General features: G+C 37.6%; 1 protein-coding gene across 2 annotated transcripts in view; it reads right to left on the minus strand.

Annotated features, from left to right (window-relative positions):
• Positions 1 to 18,978, minus strand: part of Unc5c (unc-5 netrin receptor C) — a 330,146-nt gene that overhangs the window by 90,385 nt on the left and 220,783 nt on the right. For both annotated transcript variants that reach the window (XM_013029730.1, XM_013029729.1), the window contains exon 3: positions 17,140 to 17,283. In XM_013029730.1, coding sequence (XP_012885184.1) covers positions 17,140 to 17,283 — 144 coding nt within the window. The remainder of the gene's footprint in view (positions 1 to 17,139; positions 17,284 to 18,978) is intronic.

The following is an 18,978-nucleotide window of genomic DNA, read 5'->3' on the forward strand; positions in this document are numbered from 1 at the left end:
ACTGTCTATAGGTCTTTTCTTTTTCTTCTTCTTTTTCTATTTTTCTCCTTTTCTCTCTGTTTTTTAAAATTTCTATATCTTTTGTCTTGTATGTAAGTTTACCTGATTTGGAGAGGGGAAGGGGAAGCTAATTCAGCAGTGATATTCACTAGACCCTATGTAGAAAATGAACTATACAGCTGGGTGATGGTGGTTTATGCTTGTAATCCTAACTACTCAGGAGGCTGATTGCAGTTCACAGCCAGCCCAGGCATGAAATTACCTGAGACTCTTATCTCCAATGAAATCACCAGAAAGCTGGAAGTGGCACTGTAGCTCAAGTAGTAGAGTGCTAGCCTTGAGCTGAAGAGCTGAGGGATAAAGCCCAGGCCCAGAGTTCAAGCCCCACAACCAACAAAAGAAAGAAAAAAAGAAAAAGAAAGAAAAAAAGAAAGAAAGAGAGAAAGAGAGAGAGAAAGAAAGAAAGAAAGAAAGAGAAAGAGAGAGAGAAAGAAAGAAAGAAAGAGAGAGAGAGAGAAAGAAAGAGAGAAAGAGAGAAAGAGAAATGAACTATACAACTTGTGGGACAAAGGGACCTGGGAGGAAAAACTGGGAGAAAATAGAGGAGGTGACACTGTTCAAAAAGAAATGCACTCATTATTTGAGTATAAACCCTTTCTACATCACCTTTAAAATGCAAAAAGAAAAAAATCCTGCCTGCTAGGACTTCCTAGGTGCCATCACAGCAAAGGGACTTCTGTACAAATAAAAGGGACATCAATATTTAATGTAATGGTTTAAGGACACAACTTAGGATGTCAGGTTGAAGTGAGGTAGACTTATAATGCCTGATCTTCACTGCCAATGTGATTGAATTGAGAAACATGCAGGGAATTGACAAAACACACTCTGGAGTATCTTTGAAGGCATTTCTAGAGATGATTAGATTATGAAGGACCTGATGTAATTAATGGTATAATTTATTGATGTATTACAGGCATGCGCAGATATCTTCCAAAGAAATCTCCCACCTCTTACAATTAATATACACTATTTTAAAAAAAAGAGCTTAAAAAAGTGAGGAGGTTGGTAAGACAAATGGAACAGTGACATTTGTTCAAAGGGGAGTAAAGGATCCACTGGTGTAGGAAATTGAGCTGTGAAGATCAGGGAAGCCAAGCTATGCTGAGGGGCTATGGGTCCTTCATTATGAGTGCCTACTACCTTTCCAAATTTTTATGGCAATAGGAGTCAGCAGCACCATTTAGGGACAATAGGTCTCAGTATAGCAATTCTTGTTAGGATCAGGTGTCATTTCTGGTACAGTTTTCAGAATCCGATGCAATCTGTTTCCTACCTCAGAATGGTGATGACCACAAGCATCTACTTTCAGAGACAAATTTGACTAAATCATCATTGATTATGGTGTCATTGCTTTGTTTAAATGGTTAGGCTTTAAATTCAGTATAAATGCTATTTAAATTCAAAACCGATCTCGCATTTAACACCCCCAACACAAGGTAATACTCCTTCCTAATCAGCCATTTTTGAATTCCCGCCCCAAAGCCTCTCTCCTTTGCTTTTATGGCTGTGCAGTTCAGCAGTTGCTCAACTCAGTGTGTGTCCACCTTGCTTTGCATGGGCTGGGTAGGTCCATTTTTAAATCTATCTTTTGTCATTTGGGGAGATGTGATAGAAGGCAGGCTGGATGGCTTGGAGGCAGAGTGAAGACAGGGCGAGGAATGAATAAGCATGAAAAGCGGGCACTTGTCAGCTTGGAATTAGATGTAAAATAGAACGCTTCAGAATAATGTGGGCATTCCTGTCAGAAACAAATAATAATAAAAGAGAGATGAATTTCTGTCCTTGGAAGACCCCGAGATTCTGTTTCTGTATTCTTTCCATTAGCTTTAATGTTGTCACTTAAATAAACATAAAAGCCTTTCGGTATAACCTAGATTACTTCTGCAAAGTCAACTTGGCTTAACCCTAATTTAGCTATTGCTTCTACCAATTAAGGGGAAAATCAGCTTTGTCATATGCATGTATCCAGGGAGATGTCTACTCAAGAATAGGAATATAGGCTTACTAAATCCATATGCTGAAATTCAGTTGGCAGAGATCAAATCAAACCTGAAATGACAGGATGTCTATTAGCCATTTGCACAAATCAGAGAATTTCTATTTGACCATATCCATGTATGCACACAAAGCCTCATCTTTTCATTGTAGAATCTTGATGTTTTTGATGATTTTTTTGCACAATAATAAAATGGCTGCAAATTTTGTGTGTGGGCTACATTAATTCATGTAAATTATACAAATTCATGTGAATTACATTAATTTGTGCAGATTATACTATTTCATGGCATTCTGAAAGCTTTGTGCTTGTACAGGCTGGTTAACAGAAAAGAAACTTATCTGAAAGATAGCTTTCTAGCCTTTATTTTCCTCCTCTATAAAATGAAAACAAAAAGACTGGATTGTTTTGAAGGACTCTTGTTATCAATATGCATTGTAGGGTAAACAGTTTATCTTTATGGAGCAAGATACTTCATGGTTATAAGCATATGTGTTCAAGAGAAGTAATGAACTGAATTATTTTTTTGAAGTGGAGAATTTGATGTACCTTTGATGGGAACAATGTTAGCATTCACTCCATTTGGGACAATTTTCATGGAACTTTTAGACATTTGGATCTACAGGTATGAGGAAGAATTATAAATAGAAAAGGCTAGTTCCCAGAACACTCAATGCTAAGCATATTAACCAATGCTTGTATATATGTACTTATGTAATATAATATACTTTATAATATAGAAGGTGAAAATTGAAGTGTACTTATTGTAAATGTACCTGAGAGATTGATAAAAACTCAATTTTCTGTCTCCGTGGAACAGGGACAGGGGAAGAGGAAACACTTACTAAAAACAACATGCATGAAAGTCTGTCATTTCAACAGGTATATTTATAATTGTATACTTACAATTGCATACCTGCAATTGTATTTAAAATTTTTTATATGTACCATCGCAACAGGTATACTTATACTTGTTCCCTACCAAGTATCTTTGCATGACACACCTCAAAAGTGTCGTCATAATCTCTGATATGAAAATTGAGGATGGACAGATGTCAGATTTGACTGTAACAGACCACATTACCATCCATATACCCTGGAGGCCTGTGGATGTTGGCCAGGGAAAGGGAGGAAATATCTGCAGAAAGATCTCCCTCTGATACTTAAAGGCAGAAGGTTGCTAATACTATTGTCTGCGAAAGATAAACATGTTCTTTTTCTCTGCTGTAATGTTTTGCATTTATTAAAAACGTTTATTCCCTTGGCAAGGCTACTTCCTCATGAAGAAAGGTTTACTAGTATAAAAAATAATTTTAGGAAACAAAACCTTGTCATTGTGATAGACAGGGTCTATGAAGTTAAGAATTCTCCAGTGTTTGATACTTCAGTAGACTATTGTAGTAGAACTTCAAATGTCTAAATTATACAGAATGGTAAGATCTAAGTGAGATGCTGCATTGTTAATGTTGGATTATTATTTTTTTGTTTTACACTTCATGGGTCTTCATGAATATTAAAATACTACTGAATCTGAAAAGAGTTGGGAAGATTATATAGCACAAAACACATGTAACAAGTCATATGCCTCTTTTTATTCAGAAAGTTCTGGAATGAAAAATAATTACTCATATGCATATTTTCAACGTTATTTTCTTACAGACCTCAGCCAAATGGATCATATTCTATAGTGCCATATATTCCTTGTTGTTCTTAAGGAATGAAAGGTTTTTAGCTGTTTTTTAACTTTGTCATGGCCTTTGAAGGGTATGAAATCTATTTAATAGGTTAAAAGCCAGCACTCAAAGAAATTAAATAAGCAGAAAAGATCCACATACATCAAACACTGTATAATGTATGTACCCGTAAATGTGCACATGTGATGGTGTGTAAGGAGTTGATTATTTGTGAAGTGGATCATGATACAAATACATGTAAGTCATTGTGAACAATGTCAGAGAGCCACTGAATGACACTATTGTAGCCAAGTGCAACATTGCGCATAAATAAACCTAAGTTCAGTTGTGACTCTAGAACCTGTGCGTGTAGCTTTGGGCACATTGCTTAACCTTTCCTTGCCATAGTTTCTTCAATGAAATTGGGGCATGTAATCAGTACTTGCTTTACAGGGCTACCAAGAAGGAGCATCTATACAATTCTTAGCATTGTATGTAGCATAAAGTACCTAAAAGATAGCATTCCTCACCTTACTTCTGTTCTATTACTTTCATTATGCTATACAAACATTTGGCATTATCTTTGTTGGTCAAACATGCACCAGTGACACAAAGCAATTACACATGTGAGATCCTCAATGATAGGTAAAGACAAATCCAGGGATTGCTAGGCTGTGCTTGGTAAAAATGCAGCTTTCATATTCAGGTAGGGCAGCATCAGTCTGTAGTTCAGCAAGCCCCACAGGTTATAGGCACTACGCTAATAACGGATAACCACCCATGGGTTGGTTGGCTGCTGGAGGAATTATGGACCACAATGATACGTGCAAAGCTCTTCAGGCATTACTGGAAGTCAAATGGAAACCAAGATCTCATCCCTGGTTTACAGTGAGTCTGGGTTGGTGATTTCATAGTAATTACAGAGTTTGAACTGGCTGATGGCTCCCCTTGTCTATCACAAGACTTGGCATTTATATGTATTTGGAAGCCAGGTAGGTAGCATAGATAGGAGAAAGCTACGCCTAGGGTTTTGGCATTTTTATCCTTTTCATACGTGCTGCCCACCCAGACTAGCTATTTTCTAGCAAAAGTTGGGAAGATGGATTTGTATGTGATCATTTTGTTCGCTAATCACATTTGTTAACCATGACTTAAAACTTTATCAACATATGTGTGTGAGCCACTATTTTGAATGCTAAACCAAGAAAGTTGGTGAAGAATGTGGGCTGTGGACTGCCCACAAGTTTATTGTTGAAATGGTTGAAGGTTAATATTTATGGCTTTTCTTCCACCAAATTCTGAGATGATCTTCCAGTCTCCTCTTCAGAGCTCCTTGGTTTTCACTTTAGGACATTTAACTAAGAAAGCTAACCAAGAGATTTAAATGGGTAGGGCTGTTTTTATAAGTGGGACCTCATACATAATATTTTCTGAAAAAATCGCCTTATCATTATTAAATATTTACCCTTACTTTAAGAAAGATTGTTAGGCAATAATATATGAGCTTCTGAAGACTGATGGCATTTTTAATAAGTGTAGACTATTAACATCTAGGTTAGGAAAACAAAGAGCTTATTGATGGATGAAAAGACAAGTTGTCATTTCTGTAATTCTAAATGACTCTGCAGGATGGAAATATCCCCATATTTTTTCTTCTGAGCTAGGATCATTGCTATGTACAAAGTCAGAAGGTCTCCCAAGTGTGATAGGAAACTGTTGTGGCAGATGAGGATCCTTGTCTAGTTCTTTAGAGTACAAGTAGAAACTATCTGTGCTACTAGATTCCCTCCCAGCTCATGTGCTTAGAGCTAATCAATCTTGGCATTCTGCTTTTTGTTTGTTTGTTTGTTTTTTGTGAGTCTTTATAAGAAAGCCAGCAAATGCAGGCAGACATTTGTAGCCTCAAATACACTTAACATGGTTAGCAAACTGAGCTATTTTGTTTTTTCCCTCCCCCTTCCCAAATTATACCAACATCAAATACAGTGAAAACAGGGATTATACCTTGGGGGAGGGACATACAAAGTAACAAAAAAAATCACATGGTACCTTATAAATATGTTAGAAACAATAGCAAGAAAGATAAAACCACTTGTGTCCCTATCTTGGGGTTCATTTCACTTAACTTCATCTTATCTGGTTATATGTATATAGCTTTTGAAATAGGGATACAGGTTGACCCATTGCAACAACGAGATGTACAAGATACTATGTTGAAAAACGAACTGTAAAATTTAGGCGGGGGGGGGGCGGTGTAGTTGTGGAGGTGGGAAAGAAGGGATGGTAGGGGAAAAACAAAGGAGGTAACAATGCTTGATAAGAAATGTACTCATTACCTTGCTCATGTAACTGTAAACTCTCTGTACAGTATTTTCACAATAAAAATCTTATTAAAAAAAGAAAAAACTGAGCTGTGAGAGTGGTAAAACAAAGAAAGAACAGAAAAACAATCCTCCAAAACCACATCAACTCCCATGTGGACTGAAGTGGGACACCACGGTGAACTGAGGAGAGTCAGGAGACATGAGGTATGATGCCAATGTTCACATTTCCTTCTAAAGGTTATGGACTCAGGACCAGGATCCTTATGACACAGGGATCCAAGAGGCCATACCTAAGCAACAAGTTGTAGTCAAGATTTAATACATTTACATCCCCAGCCTGGAGTTCAATGCATAGAACTTCCAGAGATGGAGTTTGCATGCACAGTTATGTCCGTCATTCTGTCATTCTGCAATGATAAAACCAACCAGGCAAGAGTCTTGGTTGAACTACAGTACTAGCCCTTTTGTCTCCCTTTTGAGATAGGCTCTCATTACTTTTTTAAATAAAATTTAGAAATATTATGTCTTTTTAAAAATCTTATTTTATTGTAAAGATGCTGTACAGAGGGGTTATAGTTACATGAGTAAGGTAATGAGTATATTTCTTGTTGAGAACTGTTACCCCCTCCCTTGTTGTTCCCCTACGATCCCTTTTCTCCCCCAACTCTCTCACTCCTCCCCCGATCAAAGTTGCAAAGTTCATTTTCAATATGCTGCCTTGTAGGTATCATTGTTACAATGGGTCATCCTGTGTCCTTGTTTCAGTGTTTTGTTATTTCCCCTTCTCCCCCCCAAATTAGACTAATGTATATACAAGATGCAGGGTACCAAAATCAAATACAGTGACATCAGGGTAGGGGGAAGAAGCTATGTACATATGACCATGTAAGACAATGCTAAGTGTCCCAAGATAGGGACACAAGAGGTCTTTCTTTGTTGTTCTTGTTTTAAATGTACTATGTGATTTTTTTGTCTCATTATTTTTTAACCTAGGCTAGCCATGAATATTCCTTTTTTCTGTCACTGAGTAAGCTGAGATTTTACAGATCATGGCACCACACCTGGACAGAGTTTACATTTTTATATTGTAACCTATCTTTGAGAACACATATATCTTCTTGAACAGTACATACTACAAAGTAGTTCTTTAATAAATGTCAAGCTAAATCTGATTTCCCAAATAATCTAAAAATCTGGGAACATTTTTATGGCATAGACATGTAGAAGGTCCTCTAATTCTCATGGCCCAACCCCTCCATGTATGGATCATATATGACCCTGACAGACTAATACACTTGCTCAAGCTCACTGGCCTTTTAAAACAGCCTACTTCATGGTATGTCTTGTGGGAGGAAAGAGAGTTATGTAATGGTTATTTATTTCCTGTAGAAATTACCACAAACTTCCAGGCTTAAAATAGCAGCAATATGTTCTCTTATACTTGTATAGGATAGAAATGTAAATTATATCCCACTAGGAGTCAACAGAATTGTTTTCACAAGAGATTTTTGGGGAGATACCATAGTTTATCATTTCTGGATTTTGGTGGCTACCATTATTCCTTGGTTTGTAGCTACCTGTCTCCAATCTCTGCTTCAGTGCTTCTGTTACCTTCTTAAAGTCGATGTTAAATTTCCCTCTGATTTGCTTTTATAAAATACTCAGGATGGCATGTTGAGCCCACCTGGATAAGTCAGGATCATTTTCCTCCCTTAAAATCCTTAATCACATCTACAATCATCCTTTCCCATATAAATTAAGGTTTCTCACTTTAGAGATTAGAACTAGATACCTTTGAGGGTTATAATTTGGCTGACTACATTTGGTAACAACATGGTGCCTGGGCCTTGCTAGTCTAGGATTTATCTTAATGAGGTTTCTGTGATTTCAGTTCATGCATGCAGTGATTCTTTCTTGCCTGCCTGCCTGCCTTCCTCCTTCCTTCCTTCCTTCCTTTCTTTTCCTCCTCCCTCTCCTACTTACATTCCTTCTTTCTCTTTTTTGGGGGGGGTGCCAGTTCAGGGTCTCAGGGTCTTGTTTGCCTTTCTCATTCAAGAGACTGGTACTCCATTACTTGAGCCATAGATCCACTCTGGCTTTTTTGGTGGTTAATTTAATGTAAGGGTCTCGTGAACTTTTCTGCCCTGGCTAACTTTAAACTGTGGTTCTCAGATCTCATCCTCCTGAATAGCTAAGGTTACAGGTGTGAGCCAGCAATGCCCAGTTGGCTACTGATGATCATTCCAACATTTATAGTTATTGTGAAGATTACACGATACAACATAAAAAACTCAGGCCAGTGCAAGTGCCTAGAATGTCCTCTGAAAAAGCCCTTATTGAGAAATCCACTCCAAGAGGCTATGTACGTTCAGTATCAGATTGAAGCTTTGTGCCTTCCAAATTGAACATGCATTGATAAAATGGCTTTACATTTAGGGAAATTCACTACTTGGAAGAGATTTATGTATTCACTGCTGGTCATTGTACATACTTTCTGACACAGGCTTGACTCTGTATTAAGAAAATGTAGCTGCTTTTCTGTGCCTCACATTTAAATTATTTTAAATTAATTATTTTATATGCTCAATTTGCAGAAGTAGTGGACACATTTTTAATTTTTTAAGTTGTCTTAATGTATTTTCAAAATGCTCCTTCATCAAATAAAATAATTCCATGGTCACATAAAACATTAATGCATGTGTTCTTAAATGGAAAAAATGTACCTTTCTTCTCATACTGACGGAAAGGACTAATTATGTTGTCATTGTAGAGAAGAATTTATGATTAAATCACAAAATCTGGCTGTTCACAGAAAATAACTGCTGTTAACTAACACAGTGCAACGTATTTTAGGAGAATGAAATTAGTCTTCAGAGCTTTGAGGACTTATTAAAAGTGAAAAATGCCTGACTTTGTAACACAGAAACTTAAGGAGTTTGCTACGGTTCTCTTTTCCAGGACTAGCATATCTAAACTTTGCTGGAATTCTTTAAAATTCAGTAAACTATTATGATGCCAGGCAATTCTTATTGTGATTTTTAAGTGTAAGGGACGTAATACATAAAAGAGATTATCAGTTTCTTTTCCTACCTTTCCTTCTCAAACATTGTAAATGATAAAATACGCAAAAACCAACCAAACAATAAAAAACCAATTAGTTGTCTCTAGTGTTAAATTAGAAAGTAGAAAAAGATGGGTCATGTTTCTGTAATTTTGTCTCTAGTGTTAAATTAGAAAGTAGAAAAAGATGGGTCATGTTTCTGTTCAATAAAACAGGCTACAGAGGGAAAAGTTTGCTTAGCAGATTCATCATTTCTTAAACAAGGTTCACAGCCAGAGCTAGTAGTCCATACCTGTAATCCTAGCCACTTGGGAGGCTGAGATCTGAGGACTGAAGTTGTAAACCAGCTTGGGCAGAAAAGTTTGAGAGACTCATCATCAATGAGCCACCAAAAACCTGGAAATGGAAGTGTGACTCAAATGGTAGAGTGCCAGCCTTAAACAAAAAAGGCAAGCAGAATGCATGGCCCTGAATTCAAAGCCCCAGTAACAGCACACACACACACACACACACACACACACACACACACACACACACACACACACGTGAAATAAGGAAATGTTAAACCTTGATATTCTTTCCTATTACTTTGTGACCTCAGTTTGAGTTTGGAGCTATAGTTTCTCTGTACTCTTAGGAAATTGTCAAGAAAACTTTCATAGTATCCTCATTCCCACCCAGGGCTCGAGGTTGGCCCCTTTAAGCATGGAAGCAGAAGGATACATTGGTTTTGTTGTCAGTTGGGCCAAGGCCTGGCTATGTCTCTCCCTGCACTGAGATCATCTGAAATGAGAAATCTCAGGTGAACATGATCCCTGCAGGAGGAAAGTACAATTTCAAACATTCTTTTTATTTCTGAACTTTGGGGCATTGATAGGACAAATACATTTGTATTCAGATAGTCTTGCTAAAGGGTTTTTTAAAAATAAATATTTTAGAGTGAGTACTCCAAATGACATCCATTACAGAGACAAATAGGAAGGAATAACCCCATATAAGCCATGTTTTTATATTCACATGGCATCTCTAGTTTCAAAAAAATGATTATATGTCATCACAATATTTTTAAAGGTATGTCTTCAGGATAAATAATAAGAAACATGCCAAGTTTATGGATGAAAGACCTGACCTAGCAAAAAGTTAACTCTCTTTTCTCCACAAGCAAAGAAGGAATGCAATCATCATAGGTAAGATTTTTTTTCTTTCTTGCAAATAGTCTTTTTCTCCATGAACTTCACTTTTACTTTTCATATGGCATAAATCAAACTCTAATGACAAATTTTAGTCCAGTGGGTTAATAGTTCTGCTGATAACACATGGATAGTTGATTTCCACCAAAGCATATTTTATAAAACAATGTTCTATTAATCAGATGTCTACCTCCCAAAATAAATGCAGGTAATAAATGCCTGTGGGTTTGTGGGGTCTCTGTGAAACTCTGGAGCTTCTTCCCTTATATAAAAGCAAATATGTTTGGAAGTATATAAGCTGATTTGTTATGTCACATGATTATATAATACATGTGATATAACACAACCATGTATGAGTTATTTTAGTCTTGAAATAGAAACACTATGGAAAACTGTTCTACCATGGAACCTTGAAGATCTACATAAAATAATTAGAAACTTGTTAAAATTTATCCTTTATCTGTGAATATCTAAACAACACCACTAATCTCCTCTAAATCAAAATATGGCCTCTGACACATATTGAAACTATCGGAAACTTAATGGTTGCCTACAGATTAGATCCCAACTCGGAACTGTGTCTTTGTTCATTTATTCTGATATCAAAAAACCAAACCTTTCTGAGTTTAACCAAAACATTGTTTATTAAGTTGATATATTGCTGAAATGCTAGTTCAGATATCAGACTAAAGGCAATATAGTATTACATCTATTTTCACCTGTTTCTCATTAAGTTTTCTGAAGTACAGCTGCTAGAAGAGATTAATTGACCTATATTCTAGATTGTATACTAAACACTCTAGGTACACACCTATGAGAAATACTGACAAAACTCACAGGTGGTTCACAAGAGAGCTCTGATCACAGAGAAAAAGCACATGGAGTTGTGCTAGGGGGGCAGAAAGGATGACCTTGACGTTCCTTTGTTCTTTATTCTTGATACCCAGTAGCTATGATGTTGGCTGTGATTTATTGGTTTGGACTCATGATAAAGGGGGATCCTGTAGACTTTTCCTGCTATTCCGTGGAAGATGTATTCTCAGTGTGCATAAATCCCACTATCACTCCTGAATTGCAGGAGACGGGTAACATGATGGGGTACACCTCCATCCTCAGGCATAGGGAGAAATTAGATGGGATTCCGAAGAGAATTTCATCCTCTAGAATTAAAAGCCCAGATTGGGATGAGAGGTCATAAAGAAAGGAGAGACTTCGTTTTTTCAAGTTTTCTTAGGCCAAATTGAATTTTAAAACAAACACACACAGATACTTCCATTGCTGTATTTGTCGTGATGAACACCCATTATTATTCACCGAGCATTTATCTGGTGTCCTGGCAGCATGTGAGATGCCTTACAAATTTATCTTGTTTAATCTCTAAAATAAGCCTACCATTTTCATTTCACGGCTGATCGAACGAAGATTTCAGAGGGGATAAGGAACATGAGCAAAGTGTCATCACTTACCAATGGAACCAGGACACAAAACATAAGGCAACCTGGTCCTGAGGCTAAAGTGCTTAACTGTTACTCTCAGATGTTGTTTCCATATCATCTCCTTCCACTAAGACATCAATAACCACAGCATCCTCAACAACAGCAACTTCCACCCAGCCTCCATATTGAAACACAAACCTTTCCTGAGGTCAGAGTTTATTAACAGTCTGCCTGAGTCACCCTTTCCTAGTGTATCCCTTGGGATTTTCTCATTAACTGGGAATGAGAAAGTCTTAACCAAACTTCTCTTCCACACTAGCACCTGCACTGCTGTAAGAGTTCTACAAGGAGTCATGTGCCAGTGGCTTATGCCTGTAATCCTAGCTACTCAAGGGACTGATATCTGAGGATTGATATTAGAAGCTAGCCTGGGCCATTAAGTTCATAACACTCTTATCTCCAATTAAGCACACCCCCCCCCAAAAGCCAGAAGTGGAGCTGTGGCACAAGGGTTAGAGAGTTGGCCTTAAGCAAAAAAGCTTAGGGACAGTGCCCAGGCTCTGAATTCAAGCCCCAGGACCAGTACTAAAACTAAACAAAAGAAAACAGGGTTCTGCTGGGAATCGTCTGCCCTATAGTAGATATACATGATTTTAGAGCGAGCATATTATGTCTCAGCTTACTTCTGGCTAAAGTCCAACTCTCTTCTTCTACCCTCCTTATCTTAGAAACGTGTTGTTCTCTTTCATGTAGTTTGAATGTGTAGGTCATTAATAATCAATATTCATGTCTGCTTTATAAACTTCTGAAAATAAAGTTTTTTCATGATAGAACAATGGCCCCACGGAGCTCATCTCATGTGTATTGGTAAATTAGATGTGATGGAATTGCAGTTCATGCAACCTTTGCTTTCTGGTTAACTTCATCTGCAACAAACTTACACTTTAATTGCAGTTTACATGAGAGCTATCTGTCAGGTATTACTAGATAAGAGTACACAGTTCATTTGATGGGGGAAGACTAGAAAATCTAGGGCCCAGGCCTTGGCAGAATGTGAAAGGTAGTCTTTTTTTAAACAAACAATTGCATCACAATATGCATCAACAAGAACCAATCTTTACACGCAGGATGGTGTTCCGGATCACACATATGTGAGTTCAGTGAATCATGAGTTATAGGTAAACCCTTGAGGGACAAAGGTATGGTGATTTTCTTATTATTTGGAAATATCTTTCTGCTAAAGATTGTTTTTTGCTGTTTGGGGTCTTTTATTGTTCCATATGAATTTTTGGGTTGCTTCTTCTATTTCATTGAAGAATGAGGTTGGACTATTGATAGGTTAACACACTGAATTTGTAAATAGCCTTTGGAAGTATTGTAAGCCCGGCCTAAAGAAACATAGGTCCCATGGTTTCCCTTATTTGCAATAACTAGTATATGTCTAGGACAAACAGAAGGTCAAAAACTATGTATATATGACCATATAAGATGATGCTAAGCAAAATGAACCCCAAAATAGGGACACGAGTGGTTTTATCTTTCTTGCTATTGTTTATAATGTATTTATAATGTACTATGTGATTTTTTTGTTTCTTTTGTATGTTCTTCCCCCATGGTATAACCCCTATTTTCACTGTATTTGATTCTGGTGCCCTGAATCTTGTATATACATTTTTCTAATTTGGGGAGGAGAAGGGAAATAACAAATTGCTGAAACAAGGATACAGGTTGACCCATTGTAACCATGAGATGTACAAGACACTATGCTGAAATTTACAATGGGGGGGAGGGAGGAGTTGGAGTGGTTGGGAGGAAAGGGATGGTAGGGCAAAAACAAAGGAGGGGGTAACAATGCTCGATGGGAAATGGACTCATTACCTTACTCATGTAACTGTAAACCTTCTGACCAGTATCTTTACAATAAAAATATATAAATTAAAAAAAGAAAGTATCAAGCTGTGTTTAAAAGCCATAAATTAAATGTAAGCATTTATAGAATATAAAATTAAAAAGAAATATGGGGTTATATATATATATAATTTTGGGGGTTATATATATAATTTATATATATATATATAATTTTAGAATAAGGATATATATATACACACATATTATATATATATATAATACATGAAATCAGCACCACAATCTTTTCTAAAAATGAATGATAACTGAACATGTATTAACTAGGAATCCATGGTTTGGAACTATGCCACCCTTAACTTTTGCTTCAGGCAAGTCAATTTTGCACTGTGGGTAGACTGCAGTTTCAAATATTTATTTTACCTGATATTAATGAATACATAGAAATGAACCATAAAGGGAAATATTCTAACCATATCCCTTCACCTTATCATTTAAAGGTGATTTTGAATTCCTTTAAAACTTTGACCAATACATTTTTAAAAGATGAGTGATGTTATCTTTCTTAATAATAAGAACACAGAGTCTCATGATCTGTGACAGAAGGATTTTAGTGGATGAGATAATAGACTATGGAGGTTTCCTTGAGGCCTGATCCTATGTTTTGGCAAAGCTGGAAGGCTGTCTCCTCTTTCCTGGAATTGCCCTTGGATGAAGAAAGGCTGCCTTGATCCGGAGCACACAGGCTGGTGGGGAGAGATGAAAGGAGTCTACATCCATCATCTAGTCCATGTGCCAGAATAAAAGCCTGTTCATCTCCTGAGCCTCCAGGTGGAACAACACTGAAACACTGTTCAAACTCCAGGCCTCCTAAACTTGTCCTTTGTTGCATTCTCACTACAGTTCAATCCCCCTTCCCCACCCTACTGTGCCCCAACCTGTCTCCATCTAACATCCCCAAATCTTAAGGGGTAATCATCTGAAGTTAACTCTTCCTGCATGATGCTCTCTCCTCTTAACGATTTCACAGAGAATCCACTTAAAGAGAACAAAGATTTTTAATAGCAATTTTAATAATAAACAACACAGAATTATTTATCAAAAATCTTAACTCATCATCTAGGATGTTCTAGCCTCCTAAGCTCTGCAAAGATAGAAAGTTATTTAACATGGAATCTGAGCTCTCAAAGAACTGACTGGCATGAGACACAACATTGCAATAAAATTAATATGGCCCAAATTGGCCAAGCATTGTGTTAGAAGGATGGACAAACTCTCCAAAAATTAATACAAATACTATCCTGCATCCCTATGGAAGGAATGATTTGAACATCTCATAGAAATCCTTCCAAGAGCTCAGGTTCTGCAAAAGGCTCAAATGATTGACCCTTCTTTACCTCTCTTCCTAAACATCTCATAATACAAACTCTTGTTCTTTTATTCTATCTGACCCGCTTTGTAGATGGATTCAGTTGTCAGCTTCCTCAGGAAATCTTCCCTTGACCACTCTCCCTCTTATCAAAGATTCCATTTTTCCACTTTGTTTTACTTCAGAACACAGTGTGCTCATACTTAATCATTATTTATAATGACGTATATGATTTATAATGAGAGTTGGACTTTCTTCACTAGCATCTAGACTCTATACTCAACACACTGTCCAAGAACAGAATAAACACTCATTGTTTGTTTTTTTTATAATTATGAAGGAAAGTCAGGCACAGGTGAAACCCTTAGGCAATAACAATAGTTGAGAGACCTGGGAATGAGAATATTTCTAACTTAGGCAATCCAGCATTTAGAAATCTTTAGTGGCCATAACTGGAAACACGGGTTGGACATGTAGACAATGAAATGTAGTTGATAAAAGCTGAGCTTTATCCTTTTCCTCAACAACTCTTTTTTTTCCTTGGGACTTGAACTCAGGGCCTGGGTGCTGTCCCTGAACTCTTGCTGTAGGTTAGTATTCTACTACTCGAACCACAGTTCCGCTTCTGGCTTTTTGGTCATTGCTTTGAGATAAGAGTATCACAGACTTTCCTGCCTGGGTTGGCTTTGAACCTTGATCCTCAGATCTCAGCCTCCTGCGTCGCTAGAATTATAGGCCCGAGCTACCAGTGCCTACCTCCTTCCCTCAATTCTTATGTTGAATCACTAACCCTCAGTACTTCCGGCTGTGGCTATATTTGGGAATAAGACAGTTAAAGAGGTAACTCATTTAAAATGAGGTTGTTAGGACAGGCTCTCACCCAATTTGATGCATGTCCTTATGAGAAAAGGAAATTTGGATGCACAAACACTGGAGATGTGTGCACAGGGGAAGAGGGCATGAGATTTAATGAGAAGGTTCCATCTGCAAGCCATGGAGCAAAGCCACTGGAAAACCCAAGTTGGCTGAAATCTTGATGTTGGACTTCTAGCTTTCAAAGCCACAAGGAAGCAATTTTTGTTGGTTTAAGCTGCTCTGTGTCTGGTATTTTGTTAAGGAATTTTGATTTTAATACCACAAGTCTCTGTGATGTGGGAAATGATGGTGGCAGGGAAATAAGACCTCTATTATTAGGAAGACATCAGTGGTGATAGCATGGTGGAAGAAATGAACAGAGAAAAGACTTGAGCCATGGGGCCTAGGAAGGGTTTGTGATTGTTCAATCTAGAGGAAGGAGAAGAGATGTGAGAGGTAAGTGGAAATTCGGGGCTGTTTCTGAGTCAGAACTGAGACTCAGTGACATGGTAGAGAGGGTGTTAATTACAAAATGGAACTTAGTGAAATATAGAAATGGGAAGAGATTCACAGAATAAAACACCTGAATTTCAGTTGTGGCCTCTTACATGAGCAACTTTCTCAACATGGAACCCTAGGATGGGTGGGAGGGACTCTCTTCTTCCGGAGGTGAACAGTGCTCACTCAAAAGATTGTGTAAGAGCAGAAAACTTATCCTTCTTGGAGATCATGTACAAATGAGCCCATCAAGGGCTTGGAGAAGGCTGTCAATGAACAAACATCTGTCACTTTGTCCAAAACATGTACTGACACTGATTGGATTACAAACTTCCCCACCCCACCCCACCTCATACACTCTTTGTACTGTGAGGCACTTGAGAAAACAGGACCTGGTGTGTTCCAACCACTAGAACAGTTCCAAAGCAAACAGAGAATCTTGACCTCAGATATCTCTGTTTCCAGTGGGACCACTATTCACCATTATCCTAGGAGACTGGCAGACTCAACTCAAGAAAGGAATATGCTTGTTTCTCCCCTGTACTGATTGCCAGCAAATTTGTGGGGTGAGGGGATGCAATTGTTTTGGAAGAAGCATTGGTTCTTTCAAGTTCTTAGAGGAAAACACTCAGTGTCTTAAAAGTGACGGAAAGGGAATAGGTAGCTTGAATGCGGGGAAAAGTCTTTACCCAGGAAATTTGACCAGGGTTGTTGTTTGTTTAAATTTTTGATGGCAGATCCACCCCACTCTTAATCTTTCCTACATTTGCATCAGGTCCTGAACCCAAGTTGTGCATGGGCAGCGACTCACAGGCAATGCGCACGTAGGCCTTCCGGCTCTTTGTGGTGCCCGCAGAGCTCCAGGCCACACACTGGCACCAATAGTCTTCGGGCCCAAAGAGTTCTTCTACTTGCTGCCTTGAAATCTCAATGCTCACTTCCCGCACAATGAGACCTGAGGAGAAGAAGGAAGACTCAGTCAAGAGAAGACTTGTACTGAGAACCACAAAACACGCCATGTGTTTTCCCCTAAATGATCCTTATGGATGTCATAGATCAACACTTTGTCTCTCATCCTCTGGCTTTCCTTTGGCTCCATTCACTTTGCTTCAACCATTTTTTTTTCATTCTTTGATTTGCTATTTCGAATCTTATAGATTCAGCTAACGATGAAAGTGAAGTGGACCTAGGACTCTATATAATGAGTGTTTCCCCCATATAGTATATTCAAATGTATTCTTCTATTTCACATCTTCTAAGGATTCTGCTTCAGTTATATAGGTTGTAATTAAGATAGCCTGGCACTGTTAATAGCTTTATAATGGCTACATTGTTCTACTTATTCACATAGGACAAGAGAAAATAAACTAATCATCATAGTGATAATTTAACAATGAACAGTTGTGTTTCAATTGTACTAGCACATACTTTTTTCTTAAAATAAATGCCAGCCTCAGTTGACAAACCTCTAGTATGCATCCTACTCAAAGAAATATGATTTCAATGTTTCCATGCTTAATAACATGAAAGCCAACTGTGTCTCTGTATTTGCAATGTCCTGTTAAAGATAAAATGCCTCCAACTACAACACTGAAAGAACTGGAATTTATTTCACAGTATTATACAATCCTGAATAACAAACATTAAAAAAAAACATGGGATTATCATTTCAGGGATATTTATCTTAAGGTATTGTGGCTATTTCAGAGATTTGTTTTTCAGTGTACGTTTTTCCACTGAGTAAGAGACATGATCTGAGTAATCTATGTGGGCAAATGCCAGCTCTCCTGGAGACTGAATAGACACATTTCCAGAATGAAATGTCCATGAAGAGAACTAGCAGAAAACCAAGAAGACAAGAGAATTTGTTTGAGGCCAAGTATAGACACAGTAAGAATGATAAAGTGAATTGCCTTCTACTCTATCCATTTACTTACTTATTATTTTTAATATAGTTTGTTATTGTTATTGTAGAGGTGATGTGTAGAGGGTTACAGTTTCATAAGTCAGGTAACAATTACATTTCTTTCTGGACCATATCACTCTTTCCCTCACTCTCTCCCAGATTTTTCCTCCTGTCCCCACCCACAAGTTGTATAGTTCATTTTCCACATAGTGTCTAGTGAGTACCACTGCTATATTTGTTCACCATTTGCCCACCTTTTCTTTCCCCCCTCTCTTACCCTCCCAAAGTCAGATAAATGAACAAACAAGACAAAAGGCAAAGACAACAGAAACAGCAGCAACAACAACAAAAATCTTTTGTTTCCATTTCTTGGAGTTCACTGCGAAAAATATTATTTTATATGATCAAAGATTCACTTATTCTTTGAATAAAATTAATATTAGTGACTTGAAAAGATAATGGTGGTAGGCACTTGGGAACTAAAGCAGAATAATGATCACTCTCCATGAACTGTGCTAAGGTCAGCAATGCATTGTGAAGAGGGCTGATTTTAACAATGAGTTATACTGTTGTTCAGTGTTGCCAAGGAGATTCATAAGGGAAAGAGCAAATAGCAAGAAAACTCAGTTTAGCATGGAGGATTCAATGTAAGTTAGTTTGGAGAGAGGGATAGTAATATAGAAAGAAGTAAGAAAGAAAACTAGAAGCTGAGAATCCAAGTGAAAAACAGTAAGCTCTGGACAC

Source organism: Dipodomys ordii, unplaced genomic scaffold, assembly GCF_000151885.1.
Source record: "Dipodomys ordii isolate 6190 unplaced genomic scaffold, Dord_2.0 Scaffold122, whole genome shotgun sequence".
In the NCBI taxonomy this organism is placed as follows: Eukaryota; Metazoa; Chordata; class Mammalia; order Rodentia; family Heteromyidae; genus Dipodomys; species Dipodomys ordii.